This window comes from Peromyscus maniculatus, chromosome 6, assembly GCF_049852395.1.
Source record: "Peromyscus maniculatus bairdii isolate BWxNUB_F1_BW_parent chromosome 6, HU_Pman_BW_mat_3.1, whole genome shotgun sequence".
Lineage (NCBI taxonomy): Eukaryota > Metazoa > Chordata > Mammalia > Rodentia > Cricetidae > Peromyscus > Peromyscus maniculatus.
In genome coordinates, this window is record NC_134857.1 from 40275509 (window position 1) to 40292752 (window position 17244).

A 17244-nucleotide genomic window follows, 5' to 3' on the forward strand; every position below is an offset into this window, starting at 1 on the left:
TGTGGAAGAGCAGTCATGTACTCTTGACTGCTGGGCCATCTCTCCAGCCTTTCCCCCTTATTTCTTTGAAGTTTTCCACTGAATCTGGAATGTACTGATTATGATTAGCTAGATTGCTGCCCATCAAGCCCCAGGGATCCTCTGGTCCCTGTCTCCCACTGCAGGAATTACAGTGATGAATTGGGCTTTTTATTAGTTACTAGACACCCAAAACTTAGATCTCCCTAAATACAGCAAACACTTTATCCATAGAACCATTTCACCAGTCTCTAGATGGATACGTGGACGGATGCCTGCCTGCTTACCTTCTTCTCTCTTCTCCTTCTTTTCCTATTTTTTTTTCAGAGCTGAGGACCGAACCCAGGGCCTTGTGCTTGCTAGGCAAGCATTCTACCACTGAGCTAAATCCCCTACCCCCTCCTCCTCCTCCTCCTCCTTCTTCTTCTCTCTCTCTCTCTCTCTCTCTCTCTCTTTCTCTGTTGTTTTTGAGACATGGTCTTTCTATGTGTTCCTGGCTGTCCTGGAACTCACTCTGTAGACCATGCTGGCCTAGAGCTCACAGAGATCTGCCAGCCTTTGTCTCCCAGGTATTGGGGTTAAAGGCGTGGGCCACTGTGCCCAGCTTCCCATATACTTTCCTATAGCAGTTGGTCTTTTACATCACACGGATATATCCATATTTTTTATTTGAAATGAGATTATTTTCTTATTCTAAATATTAGTTCACAGGGAAAATGAGCCAACCTCGAGGAACTAACAAGCTAACTATACAGGGCTATCATGTATTTTTTTTCATTAAAATTGTTTTTGAGAACTTCATATATGAGTTCTGTATTTACATCATTTCATCCCTCCCTCTCTTCCTTCTCTCCATTCTCTCTTGTGTTCCCCTGTCCCTCTTAAATTCATGATTTTCTCTTCTAATTATTATTTCACACACACACACACACACACACACACACACACACACACACACACACACAACCTGCTGAATCTCTTTAGTATTGTTTATATGTATTTGTGTTTAGGGCTGACTACTTGGGATTGGCCTCATCCTGGAAAAAACTTATTTCTCTCTCTCTCTCTCTCTCTCTCTCTCTCTCTCTCTCTCTCTCTCTCTCTCTCTCTCTCTCTCTCTCTCTCTCAGCAGCCATTGATTGCCTGTAGCTCTTCATGTGGAAGTGGAGCCTTGGGAAATTTTTTTTATGAGTGTTGACATGTCAGCTGGTGTTGTTATTGTGCAGGTCTTGTTTTCATGGGTGCCATTTTCCTGGTCCTCTGTCTTTTAGAATCTTTCTGTGCATGTTGCTTCAGTCTCTTGAGTTCTTATAAGATTTGCTCATGTTGATTTAGTACTTACAAGCTTTGCTTATGTCTTGTTTTCTTGGTGTCCTCCATCCCCTCTGGGTCATACATTCTTCCTACCTCCTCATATGGTAGGTATACTTCCTGCAAGATATTCTAGGGAAATGGTGCCACAAAACTTGGAATAAATCACTGATTTGACTTAAGGCCACTCCATGAGATGGAACTCCTACCTGACACTGCTTGGGTGACCACCTTAGACTAGATCACCCAGGGAGCTAGGCTCAAACCAAATACTACTGGTCTAAGAGAAGAAAAAAAATGTAATGATAAAATGACTCCCCATGGTATTCTGCTCTACTCATAGATCAGTGCCTTGTTCAGCCATCATCAGAGAAGCTTGTACCATCAGGGAAGTTCTTGCAGGAGATGGAAACAAATACAGAGACTCACAGCAGAGAGTGAGAGACCTTGTAAGCTCAACCTTAAATGGGCTATCTCCATTAAGTCCCTCCCCTAAGAAGACTGTTTTTTGTGTTTCTGATTATTTTTATTACCTGAATAGAGTGTAATTTTAAAAAACAAAATTCTTCTTTTGGTAGCATTTTATTTTAGCTTTAAATACAGAGGTCAGGGTCAAGTTTCCTGGGATACCAGCTGAAGTTAGCTCTGCTGCAATCTCTAGGAGGAAGTTGGAACTCCCTTAGCTCCTTGCCTCTTGCCAGCTAATGCCTCTCACATTTCCCTCGTGAGGACCAGAGCCACAATGTTGTCTGTTAGACCTCTTTAAAGTGGTCTCACATTAGTGGCTTGTGTCCGTCTTGGAAGTGGGTATGTCAAGTAAACTTTTTCCTCTTTACTTAGGAATTAGGTATTCTGTGGGAAAGAAGGCTACAATTTTGTCCTCTTCTTTCTTTGAAGAACTTTTATCTATAAGAGAGTAAGTGAAATGGAAATATTAAAAATAAAAAAATTATGTCTCTACCTTGTAAGATTGTTGCAAGATTGTGTATAGGAAAAACATCACCCTGTAATGTCCATGTGGTGCTTCTAAACACTTTGATGGTAAGTGTAAGTCTGCAGTCTGAAGGATCAACTGGTAGGCATCGGAATTTGGATGTGATTGTTTCCAATTGCATTTGCTGCTGCTAGAGAGAACTTTAAGTTTTGGCATTTTACAAATAAACTCACTGTTGTTCTTTTACACAGTTGATGTATTAAAGAAAATTGACATTCCGTCTGTCTTTATTGGTGAATCATCAGCCAATTCCCTGAAAGAGGAATTCACATATGAAAAAGGGTAAGTAATGAATATCAAAAAATTGTGTAACTTCAGATTGTTCCTTATATTATAGCAGAATTATATAATTTTACATACATTGATATTTGCTTATTTATTCAGAGATAAGGTCTTACTATGTAGCCCTGGCTGGCCTGGAAAAGATGGTTTTATAATGAGCTAATAGATTGTGCTAAATTTTCTCTTCTTAAACCATTGTATTGTAAAAAAAAAAAAAAAGTGTTTCTTTTGAATTTGATTATGTATTAAAATTATGCTCCTGCTACAGGGAGGTGCTAATGTTGGCATCAGTGTTGCTAAGAATAAACTTTCCATTTATAGTTTCTGTTTAAGTTTATAATGAGACATTTTATTGTTTACAATTATTGGTAGACACTACTCTTTCATTACAGTTGCTAAGGAGAGTTTAATTTGCATAAATGAAAGCTTATTGTGATTGCCAAAATTATGTTAGTGTTGATAATAATTTTTCCATTACACATATGAACGGCTTCACTTTTCTAATTTTTCTACTTCGAGTTGCTTTCTGTCATCTGAATGCATTGGCAATACCTTTAACACCATGCCTATCAGTATAGATAGTGGGTGTCTTTGCCTTATTCATTAGTGAGATAATTTATTTCAAAAAGGATTCTGGCTTTTAATCAGATTAAGAATCAGCTTTACTTTATTTTTTTAACACTACTGAAGAGATGGCTCAGAGATTAAGAGGCTATACTGCTCCTGTGGAGGATCTGAGTTCAGTTTCCAGCATGCACATCAATATCCAGCATCTGAACTGATCACAGGTTATTTTCCTGATAATTGTATGGATAGAAGACTGTGTACTTAGTTGGCTGATGCTGATTGTCAGAAAGAGACAAAACAAGGCTGTCTGTGTCAATCAAGAGGGGTTTTGGGAAATGAACAAGTTGTTTTGACCTGTAGACCTTGACATCAGGCTTGAAATTAACCTTAAACCACACATACAGGAGAATAAACCTTATTTCCTTCATTGCACATTTTTCTGCTTCAAAGATCAAATATTAGCTGCAAAACCTATGGAGTTCACAATATTTAGGCATGGTCACAGAAGGCAATGTTATGGTAAGACATTACTAAACCTGTCTAAATACTTTTTTGTTGTTGTTGCTCCCCAAATTGAGATTAATCTGGGGTGAATCTGGAGGTTCAGCTGTGGCAGACACAAATGGCAAACAGTTCTCAGCCATAGGTAGTCTCTGTCACCACCTCTCCCATTAGCAGTTTGGTAAGGAAAGGGCAGTATTTGAATGTGTATTGAATTTGTGTCTTAGTTAGGTTCATGTTGCTGTGATAAACACTGTGACGAAAAGGAATTTGGGGAGGAAATGGTTTATTTTGTTTACACTTCCAGGTAAAAGTCCTACACTAAGGGAAGTCATGCAGGAACCTGGAAGCAGGAACTGAAGCAGAGGCCATGAAGGATCAGTGTTCACTGGCTTGTTCCTAATGGCTTGCTCAGCCTACTTTCTTATAAACCCCAGCCAGGACCACCTGCTCAGGGATGGCACCATCCACAATGGGCTAAGCCCTCCCACATCAATCACTAGCTAAGAAAGTGTCCCACAGGCTTGCCTATGACCAATCTTATAGGTTTTCTGAATTGTGGTTCTCTCTTATCAGATACCTCTACTTGTATGAAGTTGACAATAAATTAGCCAGGACAAACCTATAATTCAAGATGCTTAAAATACTCTTATCAATTTTAAACTATTTAGACTTCTCATAATATGTCTTGACCATAGCCCAAATGATTTTGAAATGTGGCAGCTAGCATGAATAGGCATAAAGAATTTTAGGTTTAGAATCCAGACCACTGAATACCATCAGTGCATCTGGAAATGTCTGTAATGAATTCCAGACCATTTTTATTCTAAAGTGTGTTAATTTTTACTTACTGAAACTTCCTGATTTGCTTTTTTAGCTTGTTTTTCTTGCCTGGCAAGTTATTTCCGCGCAATTCATCACATTAAATCACCGAACAGTGTTTGTTTCATCGTATGGGGAAAAATGTATCTACATAAGTCATAAGCATGAAAAACGAAAAACCAGAGTAGTAAGAGACCTGCTGAAAGATACTGAGAAGCTCTCTCTCATTGGTTAACGTTAGCTACAGAGTAGTCTGGCTGCTGGACACCAGCACTGTTCATTTATAGCATGTTGAGAGTGTGTGGTAGTGATGTACCAGATCAGTGGCTCACACAAGTAGTACCAGAGATGTAGCACAGAGGGTTTGTGCCCAGAACTGGAAAATTATCTTCTGAAATGGACTTTTGCTAGAAGAGATGACTAAATAGATCTCAAGCCTGCTGCTGCTTTCTCCTTTCTAGCCCAATGCTATTATCACTTAGGTATTTTATACAAAGTTACAAAAATGCATGTGAAATAATTTATTATCCTCTCTTCTGATGAAAAGTTACATTTTTACTCTAGCAATCCAAGCAAAGTTTTGGAGGGTATTTGCATTATCTGGGAGAAGTCCCTGGTATTGTTTATATTTGTTGCAGTTTAACTGAATCCCTTAGATGCAAATTTGACAAATGATAGCAGTAAAAACAGATTGGAAGTAAAAATTTTCCTATTTTTCATAAGTACTGTGAACTCCTAAAGACCTCTGTTGGTGAGAAAAGAAGCAACTTGTTCTCATTTTCTTTCATACTGTTATTACTTTACCTGAACTGAGTATGTGATATTGTCACCTTAAAAATAATCACCTAACAGTGAGTAGCAGGGTAACAAAACATCCACACTGCTGAGCATTGTATTCCCCTCTTTAGACTAAAGGTAGTTGTAAAGCAACGCCTTACATGTAAAGTGTGGCCATTCATGAAATAGTTAGTGAACTTAATTCTGATCATTGTTTTCTTCTGATAGGGTTCTGTCTGTTTTGTAATAGTGATGTCACAGTAGCCAACAGCATGGTTATAGCAAAGAGGAATGAGAAATGTAACACCTTCTGATTCCCATCCCTGCAACATACATATTTCTGCAACAGTTTCAGCCAAACAGTGGAGAACATGAAGGTGTACAAGAAATCACTCTTAGGAATGTCTTGAGTTTTTTTCATGCCATATCTCATAGATGAATGCAGGGGTACAGGGGCTGTGTCCCTTTTACAAGGTACAATGGGTGAAATATATAAGGAGGGGGTATAATTTGTGTCAGTAATTCCTCTAGCGCAGTGGTTCTCAACCTGTGGGTCATGACCCCTTTGGGTTCAAATATTAGATATCCTACATATCAAATGTTTACATTATTATTCATAACACTGGTAAAATTACAGTTATAAAGTAGGAACAAAATAACTTTATGGTTAGGGATCACTACAACATGAGTTGTATTAAGGGGTCATAGCATTAAGAAGGCTGAGGACCACTGCTCTAGAATGTCTGTAAAAAAAAATATTTATCTTTATTTTATACTCATGAATGTTTGCCAACATATATGTATGTATGTGCACTGAGTACATGTCTGGTGCCCACTAAGGCAACAGGAGGGCATTTGATCTTCTAGCCAGAGTTAGAGGTGGTTGCCAGTCACCCAATGTGGATGCTAGAAATTGAGCAATGTTTCTCTGCAAGAGCAGCAAGTGCTTTTAAGCATTGAGCTGTCATCTCTCCAGCCCAGATTCTATAGAGTTTTTATATTGATGGAAATAATGAATGAGGTAGAGGTTCTTACTATGTGCTCCGAGACACGCTACTGTTTTTTTAAGGTTTATTATTTTCTCTGTGTGTTTTTTTTCTTTGAATGTATGTGTATATGTTATGTATGTATATATGTTCCCCATGTGTGTGCCTAGTGACCATGGAGGTCATAAGAAGGTGTTGGATCCTCTATAACTGGAGTTCTGGATGGTTGTGAACCATCATGTGGGTACTGGGAATCAAAGCCAGGTTCTTGCCAATAGCAGCAAGCACTCTTAACCACTGAACCATCTCTCTTGCCCTACAGTTGTTTTTTATGCTGATGTTACATATAAAATACAACTTTTGCATAGTTTAATGCATTCAGTAAATAATATGTCTCCGGGGTTATTCTGAAATATGTGTAAAATAGACTTAAAAATGTGAAAATTATCCCTTAAACCAGGAGTTTTTAACCTTCCCAATGATGTGACACTTTAATACAGTTGCTCATGTTGTGGTGACCCCCAACCATGAAATTGTTTTCATTGCTACTTCATAGCAATTATAATTTTCCACTGTTATGAATTGTGATGTAAGTATCTGTGTTTTCAGATAGTCTTAGGTGACCCCTGTGAGGGGGCTGTCCAACCTAACTCTCAATTGTTAATTCTTCTTTCTTCTAGGGGCCACGTCATCTTAATTCCAGAACTGACTCTTCCTTTGGAGTACTATCTGATCCCCTTCCTCATCATAGTGGGCATCTGCCTCATCCTGATAGTCATTTTTATGGTATGTCAGTTAACTTCTAATAATTATAAAAAGTACTACAGGTAGATCTAAAAATTATTGAAAAATTAAGAGAAGCCTTATTTGGAAGAGTACATATATCTATTTATACAAACTTCTGGAGAAGGCAAATATATATAGTGTAAAGAAAAATGAAAGAAAGGAAGGAAGGAAGGAAAGAAAAGAAAAGAAAAGAAAAGAAAAGAAAAGAAAAGAAAAGAAAAGAAAAGAAAAGAAAAGAAAAGAAAAGAAAAGAATGAATGAACAGTAATTGTGTTTAGGGACCTGGTAGAGGATTACTGGAAGGGTAGGAGGGAACTTTCCCAGGTGAGAACCATGTCTTGTATCTAGATAGAAATTTGGGGGACACAGATGCATAGTATTTGTTTCAATCTATTAAATTGTATATAAACACTTATTGTGTGTATATATACACACACACAAACATAGTATTTGGGAGGACATATTCTTATATCTATAGCTTAGCTTTTATGCATTATAAAAACTAAGGGTTGGAGAGATCACTCAGTGGTAAGGAGCCCTTGCTCTTTTTCAGAAGACCTGGGTTTAGTTACCATCACTTGCATGGTGACTCACAACCATCTGTAACTCCAGTTCCAGGGTATATGATGCCCTCTTCTGACTTTTGTAGGCACCAGGCATGCATGTGGTGCGCATACATACATATGTACATAAAGATGAAACACTCATATACTTAAAAAAATTAATTAAATTAAAAAAAACTATGGAGAAAAAAAGTAAAATGTATTGATTGGCACATAGACATGCAGTATTATTTGTAGACTCTGTATATTGGTATTATTACCAAATTCTCCAAGTTCACCTAGAAGTCAATTTTAGAAAATTCATATTAAAATGTAAAGAAAGAATGTTATGAGGGATTGTGGTAAAGGGATGATGGATGCATTGTTTTTCTAAGACCATTATAACCAGAATATGGTTTCAGGACTCTAGAGGGTCTGTGAGGTCCAAGTTATTTTCAAAATGATACTAATATTTGCCTGTGTCACTCCTAATTCTTACCTTTGTTGTTGTTGTTGTTGTTGTTGTTGTTTTTGTTTTTCGAGACAGGGTTTCTCCATGTTGTTTCAGTGCCTGTCCTGAAACTCATTCTGTAGACCAGGCTGGCCTTGAACTCAGAGATCCGCCTGGCTCTGCCTCGCGAGTGCTGGGATTAAAGCCGCACACCATCACCACCCACCATAATTCTTTCTTTTTTTTAAAGATAGTGCTTCACTGTGTATCCCTAGCTGGCCCGGAACTCACTGTGTAGACAAGGCTGACCTCACACTCAGAGACCTGTGTGCTTTTGCTGGGATTACAGGCGTGCAGCACCACACCTAGCTAACTCCTAATTCTTTTAGGATTATGTTGAGGACATTTCTAGAGGATCTATGATATGAGATATAAAAATACTTGAAGAGAGAATAGGTATACAATTATGCTGTATTCTTTATTCAAATATTAACAGAAAAAATCAAAAGATGTAAAAACCGGTCTTGCTCTTTTGGTCTGTCAGCAGCTATGGTTGCCTGTGCAAGACTAGGCCTGTCAGCATTCCATCCTGGAGTGTGGAGGTCTCATCTTACTGAGGGTTTATAGGCAGTTAGCAGTTAGGGGAGAGGGACTCATTAGGTATCACCCCGTCCCTGAGGGTCTGTAGGCAGTTAAAGGAGGAAGAAACATCTTCAGTGCTGTAGATAAGTTGCCCATGATGCTAGAAATAACCTTTATCTGCACTCCTATAAAATTATGCTCATTAAATTGATTTTTTTCACCAATAATAAAAAGACATGAAAGTAGAACAGGGATTTATTGGGATAAGGAAGAATGATAGGGGGCATAGGAAATGAAAAGGAGAGGGTTAAATAATACATACCCTTAATATTTTAAAAATATACTATCTTAGAAAATATAAAATAAGAAAATGCTTTAATTGTGTGAAGCTACAGTGATTATGATTGTATAGTTATTTTATATCATATTTTAAGTTATGATAGAACACACACAAACTTGAGCCATTTAACATGCATAGCTCTGTGTCTGGTCTGCTCCCTGGACTTGCCACTGCCACTATCAGTGTACACATTTTCCATAGATAATATATGTAATTAACTGAATGAATTTCATCAAATTTCAGCTTCAATACTGGCCTGCTACAGTTCTAGGTACAACATTCAAATATTGGTCAAGAGCCTTATTCCCTCCATTGGTCCTGGAGTTTAAAAACGTGATGAACTTGCAATCTGTGTGTTCAACACAGAAAAAACCAACAGAAGTCCTAACCCACCCATAGCCAGTAGGTTAAAGGCAACTGAGCCATTCCCTTCCTTAATGAGCCTTACTGCAAATTGGAGTCCTTGTAAGATGGTATCCCAAAGGCAAATGGAACTTGAATTAATAAATTTATAATTTTCAAAGCCAATCGAAATGTATATAACTATTGAATTAAATTTATCATGCCCAGTAGAATGAAAGATTAATTAACTGTGGTAGCTACTTTTGCTGCCAGGGTCTCCACTGTGCTAGCTGTAATAAGCAATTATGAAATGGTAATCCCAGAAACAGTAGCAGTGGTGGCCGCCTCTGCTATAATAGCAACAACAGCAGAAGCAATGTCAAATTCTCTTCTGGAGTGTGTGGGTATCCACTGACATGTATACAACTCCAGGAACACGAACCGCCAGGGGCCATTTTTCTTGATCCCAGCACGACTTAATCAGGCAGCTCTTCTGGAGAATCCAAAAGCATGGTTGCAGTTCCTAGGCTTATGTTAATGCTTGCCAAAGTTGGCCACATTGGGCTCTCAATTTCCATTGGCATCAGAAGGGGAGAGTTTTTCACGAAGACCCAATAAGTCTCTGCCATGTTGGGCTACAGCAGTAGCCACAGGGTGCACTCAGCGCTCAGGAATCCTAAGAGGAACCTCATTGTCCTGAGGAAAGACATAAACAGAACCCTGGGCCCACACCAATACCAGATTGGGTCTCCTCCAAGTGCCTGTAGAAAGATCCTCCATCGCTGCAGAGGGTGATTTGTAACAGGAGCCTTCCAGTCGAACACACAGATTGCAAGCCCAGTGCCACTTTGAGATCTTTGGCAGCAGTTAACTCTGCAGCTCACACAGGATTGAGCCTGTATGATAATGAGTATTCAGAGATGGTTAATGCCTGGGGGGCGCTCACCAACCTAAGACAGAGAGCCTGTGTGGCCTGAGCAGGCGTCTCCATGACGGGTAAGGTGACCTGCTGACTTCCCACATAACCTACTTCAGAAACTCATTTATTAGTAAAAGGGGCACCTGTAGGGCCTTGGCCCCTGTTTTGGATAATTGTTGCCTTGCTTGCTGACCTTGACCTTGATATCCTCCCTATGCTAATCCCCTCCTGGGCTTCACCCTCCTAAATACTTAAGGGAAGTTCCTTGTCTATGTATCCTGCATAATGGGTGTTAACAGCTTAGATGCAAGATTGTAAAACATCTGTAGCGAACTTCTGCCCTCCAGGGTTCTTCCATTGTGCTGTTAGCCTGTATTCAAGACCTCCTCCCTCCCTCAATAAATGGCATTCAGCATTAAAATAAATAAATAGAATTAAAAAATGATGAACAACTTTTGTATATTCATGTTTAGTATATATATATACCAGGTTTGCCAAACTAGTGGTACTTTAGTGGTACCACACATTTAAAAATTACTTTCTTCATTTAAAGTTTTTTTTAATTCTTTGGCATTTTATACATGTATATAACGCATTTCGATCATACTCATATTTTTTGTTCCTTTAGTCCCAGTGAGCCCCTTCCTACTTTCAAGTACTTTGTCTCCCTCCTCGCCCCTCTCTCTTGGTGGCCTCCAAGCTTGATTAGTGTTGTTTGTGTGAGAATGATGGGCACTATTTACTGGAGCTTGGGCACTTTGGCCTCACCCTCATCCATGATTGAATATTTATAGTCAGGTCTTGTGAAGGTAACAGCAGCTATGTGAGATAATTGTATGTCCATCAAGACATGAGTGGCTAACCTGCCCTCCATACTTCTCTAACAGCCATAGGTCATTTCTAGCCCCTCCCTGCCCTAAAGGGAAAAAAAAGCCCAAGATCAGGCCACCAAATCCCTCCAATCCCAGTTGATCCTGGAAACCCTATATAAAGTTGGCCTCCTGCCCAGTTCTTTGCTGCTTCTCTCCTGATCAGAGGGAACTACCTTCCCTCCTGTGTGATTTATTTCCCCAAATCCCTGTGTGAGGTTTGTTGGGCGGTGTGACTGTGGTATTCCTCAGTTCCTGACTGCCAACCTTTCCTCTTAGTCATGAGTTTGACAGCCATGTCATGTCCCAAAGACGTCACTCTTCTTCCTCCAACTCCTACATTCTTTCCAACCTCTATGATACTCATTAAGGCTTGGAAGACATATGTAGATGTCTTTCCTGGAAGGCCTCAACTTAAATATTTTAAAGAAATTATTCAGTGTAGTAAGACAAAGGATTTCAGTTATTCATATATTTCACTAACAGTTTTAAGAATTTCTGTCATATGTGAAATGAGTTCTCTTTATTCTTAGCCATCTGGGCCTTGTTGTTAGATGTTTATGTAATTTGTCTTTCAAAGAAGTAGACTTTTGTTCTACATTCATAAGAAACCAGGTCCACTTTGGGATCTATATATTCATCAGTAAGCAAAAAACATAAAAATAATTTTCCTTCATTTATACATTCATTTATTTATTTGTTTATCTGTGTAACACTGATTGTCCTGGAACTCACTATGTAGACCATGCTGGCCTCGAACTCAGAGATTTACCTGCCTTTGCCTCCTCAAGTGCTGGGATTAAAGGCATGTACCATCATACCCTGGCTAGAAGGTTTTTTTGTTGTTTTTTGTTTGTTTTTCTTTCTTTCTTGAAGTCATTTTTTATGCCCTTATTTACACTGTTGCCCTTTCGGGGATTTAGGTGAAGTAAAGTCTTCTTTTTTTTCTTTTAAGAAAAGATTTATATTTTATTTTTGAGATTATAATTTGATGACATTCTCCCTTTGCTTTCTTCCCTCCAAACCCTCCCATATACCCCTTCCTTCTTTTCTCTAAATTCATTGCCTTTTTTAAAAAAAAAAACTAATTATTTTTGCATGCATGTAAGTATGCATATATATATTCATGAGTATACATATATGAATATATATGTATATCCCTAAATATAGCCTGTTCAGTCCATATAATGCTACCTAATATATATGTTTTGAGAGCCGTCTGTTTGGTATTGGACAGCCAGTCGGTGTGCTCTTCTCTAGGGAGGACCACTTCTCCTCTTCCCGGCTTTCTGCAGTTGCTTGTAATTCTTCGTGTGGTCTCATGGGCTTTTCTCCATCCAGTCTGGTATATTCACTGTTGTCGTCTGTGCTCAGCTCACATTTGGGCAGTCATCTTGGTGAGACTTCATGGGTGTACCTTCTGGTATCACTAGGAGACATAATCTCACAGCAAACTCCCCAATCCTTGGACTGTCCCCTCTTCTGCAGTGCCTCCTGAGACTTAGGGGAGGGGTGTTCGTGGTATATCCACTGGGGTTGGGCTGCACAGCTCATTTAAAGCTCCATCCCTGTGTAAGACACTTGTTTGTTTTGGTGTTCCCTTCTCTGGGAAGGGAACTCAGTTCAGCCTTTCTGTTCTTGTGCCCCGTCTGTCTTTTCCCTGTGGTGCGTTTGCAGGAATACATAGGCACCTTGGCTGGACTCCAGCCTCCCATCAGATGTGGCTGTTGTGCAGCTCCGCAGGGTCCGTTCTGCAGTAGCCCACGCCATCGCAGAGCTGCCTTCAGATATTACCGAGTGGTTAAGGTTGTCTAATTCTGTGGCTTCTCCAGTGAGGTCGGGTTTCACCATCCTCCATAATTCATGGACTTTTTTTGTTTCGTTGAGATTCTAGGTGGTAAAGAGGCTTGGCCAGAAACCTGTTACCCTTTGTGAGTTGTTCTGTGATTCACGGGTTACTTTATTAAAGTTTTAAATTTCAGACATGTATTTTTTCAGTCTCCTTTCCTATTTATTTCTAATTTAGTTATATTATGGTCAGAAAACACATGATGAATTCTTAATGTAATTTTCTTTTCTTTCCATAATCATTTTATTTTTTTATTAAGAATTTTTTTTATTCATTTTACTTATGTAATTTTCAAACACCTGCTCTGTGGCATCCTTTTGTAGTGAAATTTTATAAATGTTGTTCACATGTGCAGAGAATGCCAAGTTACATGTTTTTTCATTTAAGTTTACGAATTTGTCTAACTTAAAAAGCATAATTCCTATAACATAAAATTGACATACTTAAAATGTACAAATTAATGATTTCAGTATATTCACAAAATTGTACAACTGTGACTATAGTTGTCTGTAGTTTTACATTCTTAGGTTTTCTAAAACAATGCTAAGCAATAGAACACCATTATTTTTAATTTTCTGGCAGCCAAATTCAACAAAGTAAGAAGAAATGAGTGAAGTTAATTTGAATACTTTGTCTAAGTTTAAAATGTTTTGGGCCTTCAGTTCACATATATAACTGGCTTTATCTCTCAGTACTGCATTTCACAGGCTGCTGTGTGTCTATCTCAGAGCACACCCTCACTTGGAAGAGCTACGCTTTAAGTGCTCGTTTGTGACATGCAGTGAGAGCTAGTGCAGCCCTACTGCTTAAATGTTTGTGTTTGATTTAGATACAGAGCCCTAAGGTTGAATTTATGTATCGCTCCCATAGTTTTCAGCATGTTCTTGATGAAATATTCTTTTTACTATTTATTTTAATATGGCATATCTGTGTGCTCCTCCCTCCCCCCCACTTTAAACCTGATGAACTTACTCCATTTACACCTATTGTCCTCATACATATTTGGATTAATGTCTGCGTATTATTCAGCTTTCTTTATTTAAATTTGGATTGCATAACTTTTCTTTTTCCTATTAGTTTAAAAACTTATATTATATTGCTGTAGCTTTTTCTTTTTTCAAGCAAGAGCCTTGTATAAACTAGTCAACTACTCTACTATTGAGCTCTATTCAAAGCCCCTCAGGGCTCATACTGTTATTTTTAATGTTTTAATGGTTATTTAAAACATCTAAAATATTAAGGTATGGTTGACATAAAATAAGCCACACATATTTAAGTTGTACATCTTAGTAAATTTTAGCACTTATATATATATATATATATAAGTGTGTGTGTGTGTGTGTGTGTGTACACAAACATACACAGGTATAAAAATATCACCATTACAGTCAAGATAATGAGATGTCCATCACCTTCCCTATGTTTCTTGATAATCCCTTCCTATTTGATGTCTCTTTTGATTCTCATGCTTCGATAACCACAAGCCTGATTTTATTCACTACAATATGTTTTCAATCACCTTATACTAATGGAATTATGAACTATGTGGTCTTTTGTGTCATCTTTTGGCATAATTTTTGAGATTTATGTAAATTATTGAGTATGTTGATTATACATTCTTTTTGTTTCAAGTTTTATTCCCAACCAGTTTGCCTCGTGCTCATGGACACCAGAAGAGGGCATTGGATCCTCTGTAACTGGAGTTGCAGATGGTTGTGAGCCTCCATGTGGGTGCTGGAAAACTGAACCTGGGTCCTCTGCAAGAGCTGCAAGTGTTCTTAACCACTGAACCATCTCTCCAGCCCCAACTTCCCATTGTTTTTGACCAATTAAAGTATTCATAATCTGTAGCCTACTATTTGTATTTTTCAATACAGGGTTTTGACAGGGTTTCTCTGTATAGCTTTGTGCCTTTCCTGGATCTTGCTCTGTAGCCCAGGCTGGCCTTGAACTCACAAAGATCCACCTACCTCTGTCTACCAAGTGCTGGGATTAAAGGCGTGCATCACCACCGCCTGGCCACTATTTGTATTTTTGCAAAAAATAGCTATAGACTATTTATAATGTCACTATCATTAAATGAAGGGTAAAGTTTGGGCTGGCAAAATGGCTCATGGAATAAGGCTTGCTGCCAAGCCTGATGACCTGAGTTCACTTCCTGGGACCCAGATGATAGAAGGAGAAAATCCATTCATCCAAGATGGTCCTCTGACTTCCACATGCTCATGTTGGAATATGCGAGTATGCGCACACACATATAGAATAGATAGATAGATAGATAAGTAAATAAATAAAATTTAAGATAAAATTCATTAATAAGAAATTTAAAAAATAATATGTAAGTTAAGTAATCACTTGATTTAATTAATGTTGTCATTAGGATTGAATAAATTAAATTGTTTTTACAGCAATTATCCAAGGTCCCCCCCCCCCCCGCCAGAAACTGTCACTTCTGGGCTCTATTCTTAGGATATTTATTTTTGTTTGTTTGTTTACTTCCTTTTTAATTTATTCTTTGTGTCTTTTCACACCATGCCTCCCAATCTCACCCATCTCTCTGCCTCAGAGGGAAAAATAAATAAATAAATAAAATAAAATTTAAGAGAAAAAAGTGTGTGGTGGTGGTGGTGGGGATCTCATCATTGAAGCTTCAGTGGAGAGAAGTCTCAGCAGATAAGAGCACTGGCTGCTCTTCCAGAGGACCCAGCTTTAATTCCCAGCACTCACATGGTAGCTCACAATCATCTATGGTGGGGGTCTGATGCCCTCTTCTAGCATAAAGGTGTACATGCAGATAGAGCACTCATATACATAACTTGTTTTTTATTTTAGTGCCAATTTTGCACATGTATTTAACCTGTCCCTATTTCTATTTTTAGATCACAAAATTTGTCCAGGATAGACATAGAAACAGAAGAAACAGACTTCGTAAAGATCAACTTAAAAAACTCCCTGTACATAAATTCAAGAAAGGTAAGTGAATATTGTTTTCTAACCAATTACATTTAGCATGTTTCAGAATACATGATGACCATACTTATACTACATTCTGAGTCTCAGTTATATATGCTCCACACTAACTAACATTAGCAATGAATGTTTATAAGAGGTATTTTTATGCTCTGATAGCCTGGTAAAGGCAGGAAGGAGGCTATGGGGTGGCTAAATATTACCACCTCTATGTGCTAGTTATTCTAGACAATGTCAGGGAAAAAAATACTTCCTTGTCCCAAGGTAGTCTGCCCTCACTGACCTTCCTCCTATCCTCTCACCTGCTTTGTTATAAACCAATACATGGTGCTGTTAAAACTATAGGTAGCTATTATGGGTTTGCATTTTGCATGTCTTTTAATTTTCATACTAATATGAAATGAGTGCTATCATTAACCTTCCAATATACACAAGGAAGTAGAGGTTCACTGAGGCTTGAACTGTACTGACAGCTAGAGTGGAGTTTAGGTTTGATACTACAGTCAGCATAGAGTCCTGCTATGTACTCAGTAAGCTTCTGATGCAGGTGGATATTTGCTAATCCTTCGGGCTAGTACTTCCTTATACCAATATAACGTCCTATTGAAAGAGAGTAAAGAACAGACGGTGAGAATAGAAAGGCCAATAAAACGTAGTTCCAGGGGATGGCGAGATGGCTTAGTGCTTAAAAGCACTGGCTTCTCTTCCGAAGACATGGGATTCAATTCCTAGGACCCACTTGCTGGCTCACAACCATCTGTGACTCCAGTACCAGGGGATCCAGTACCCCTGAGGCTTTCATGGGCACCAGGCATCAGACATACATACAGACAAAATGATGAGTAAAGGAATGATTAATAAATAAAAAGCAAAGTTTCTTTTTCCACATAGCTATAAATGTCATTTATAATTTTATCTTGTTTAAAAATATAACAATAAGAAAAATAGGAAAAGCATCATATTTCAATTTAAAAAGGACATAGATGGTATAAAACTGCCAGCATGTGAGGTGAGTTATCTAAAAGTTCTTTACAGATCAGACCCAGTAGGAAAGGCTAGCTTTAGGAATCACCTTTTAAAACTCCATTTTGTATGCTTAGTTTTGTATTTCTTAATCCCTAGTTTAAAGACTTTCTTCTTGAATAATGTGAGACAATCTTTATTTTATTTTATTGAAAAAAATTTTTCATACACTATATTCTGATCATGTTTTCCCCTCCTCAAATTTCTCCCAGATCCTCCTCACCTCCCCTCTCACCCAACTCTATGCCCTTTCTTCCTTTAAACAAAAAACAAACTAAAAAAAACAAGAAAGACACACACTCAAACCCCCCAC

At 38.2% G+C, this 17244-nt stretch overlaps 1 protein-coding gene across 8 annotated transcripts in view; it reads left to right on the forward strand.

Moving 5' to 3' along the window:
• The window catches only part of Rnf13 (ring finger protein 13), a 165275-nt gene that overhangs the window by 135312 nt on the left and 12719 nt on the right, over positions 1 to 17244 (forward strand). For all 8 annotated transcript variants that reach the window (XM_076574118.1, XM_076574117.1, XM_076574115.1 and 5 more), the window contains 3 exons: positions 2515 to 2605; positions 6939 to 7044; positions 15818 to 15911. In XM_076574118.1, the coding sequence (XP_076430233.1) occupies positions 2515 to 2605; positions 6939 to 7044; positions 15818 to 15911 (291 nt within the window). The remainder of the gene's footprint in view (positions 1 to 2514; positions 2606 to 6938; positions 7045 to 15817; positions 15912 to 17244) is intronic.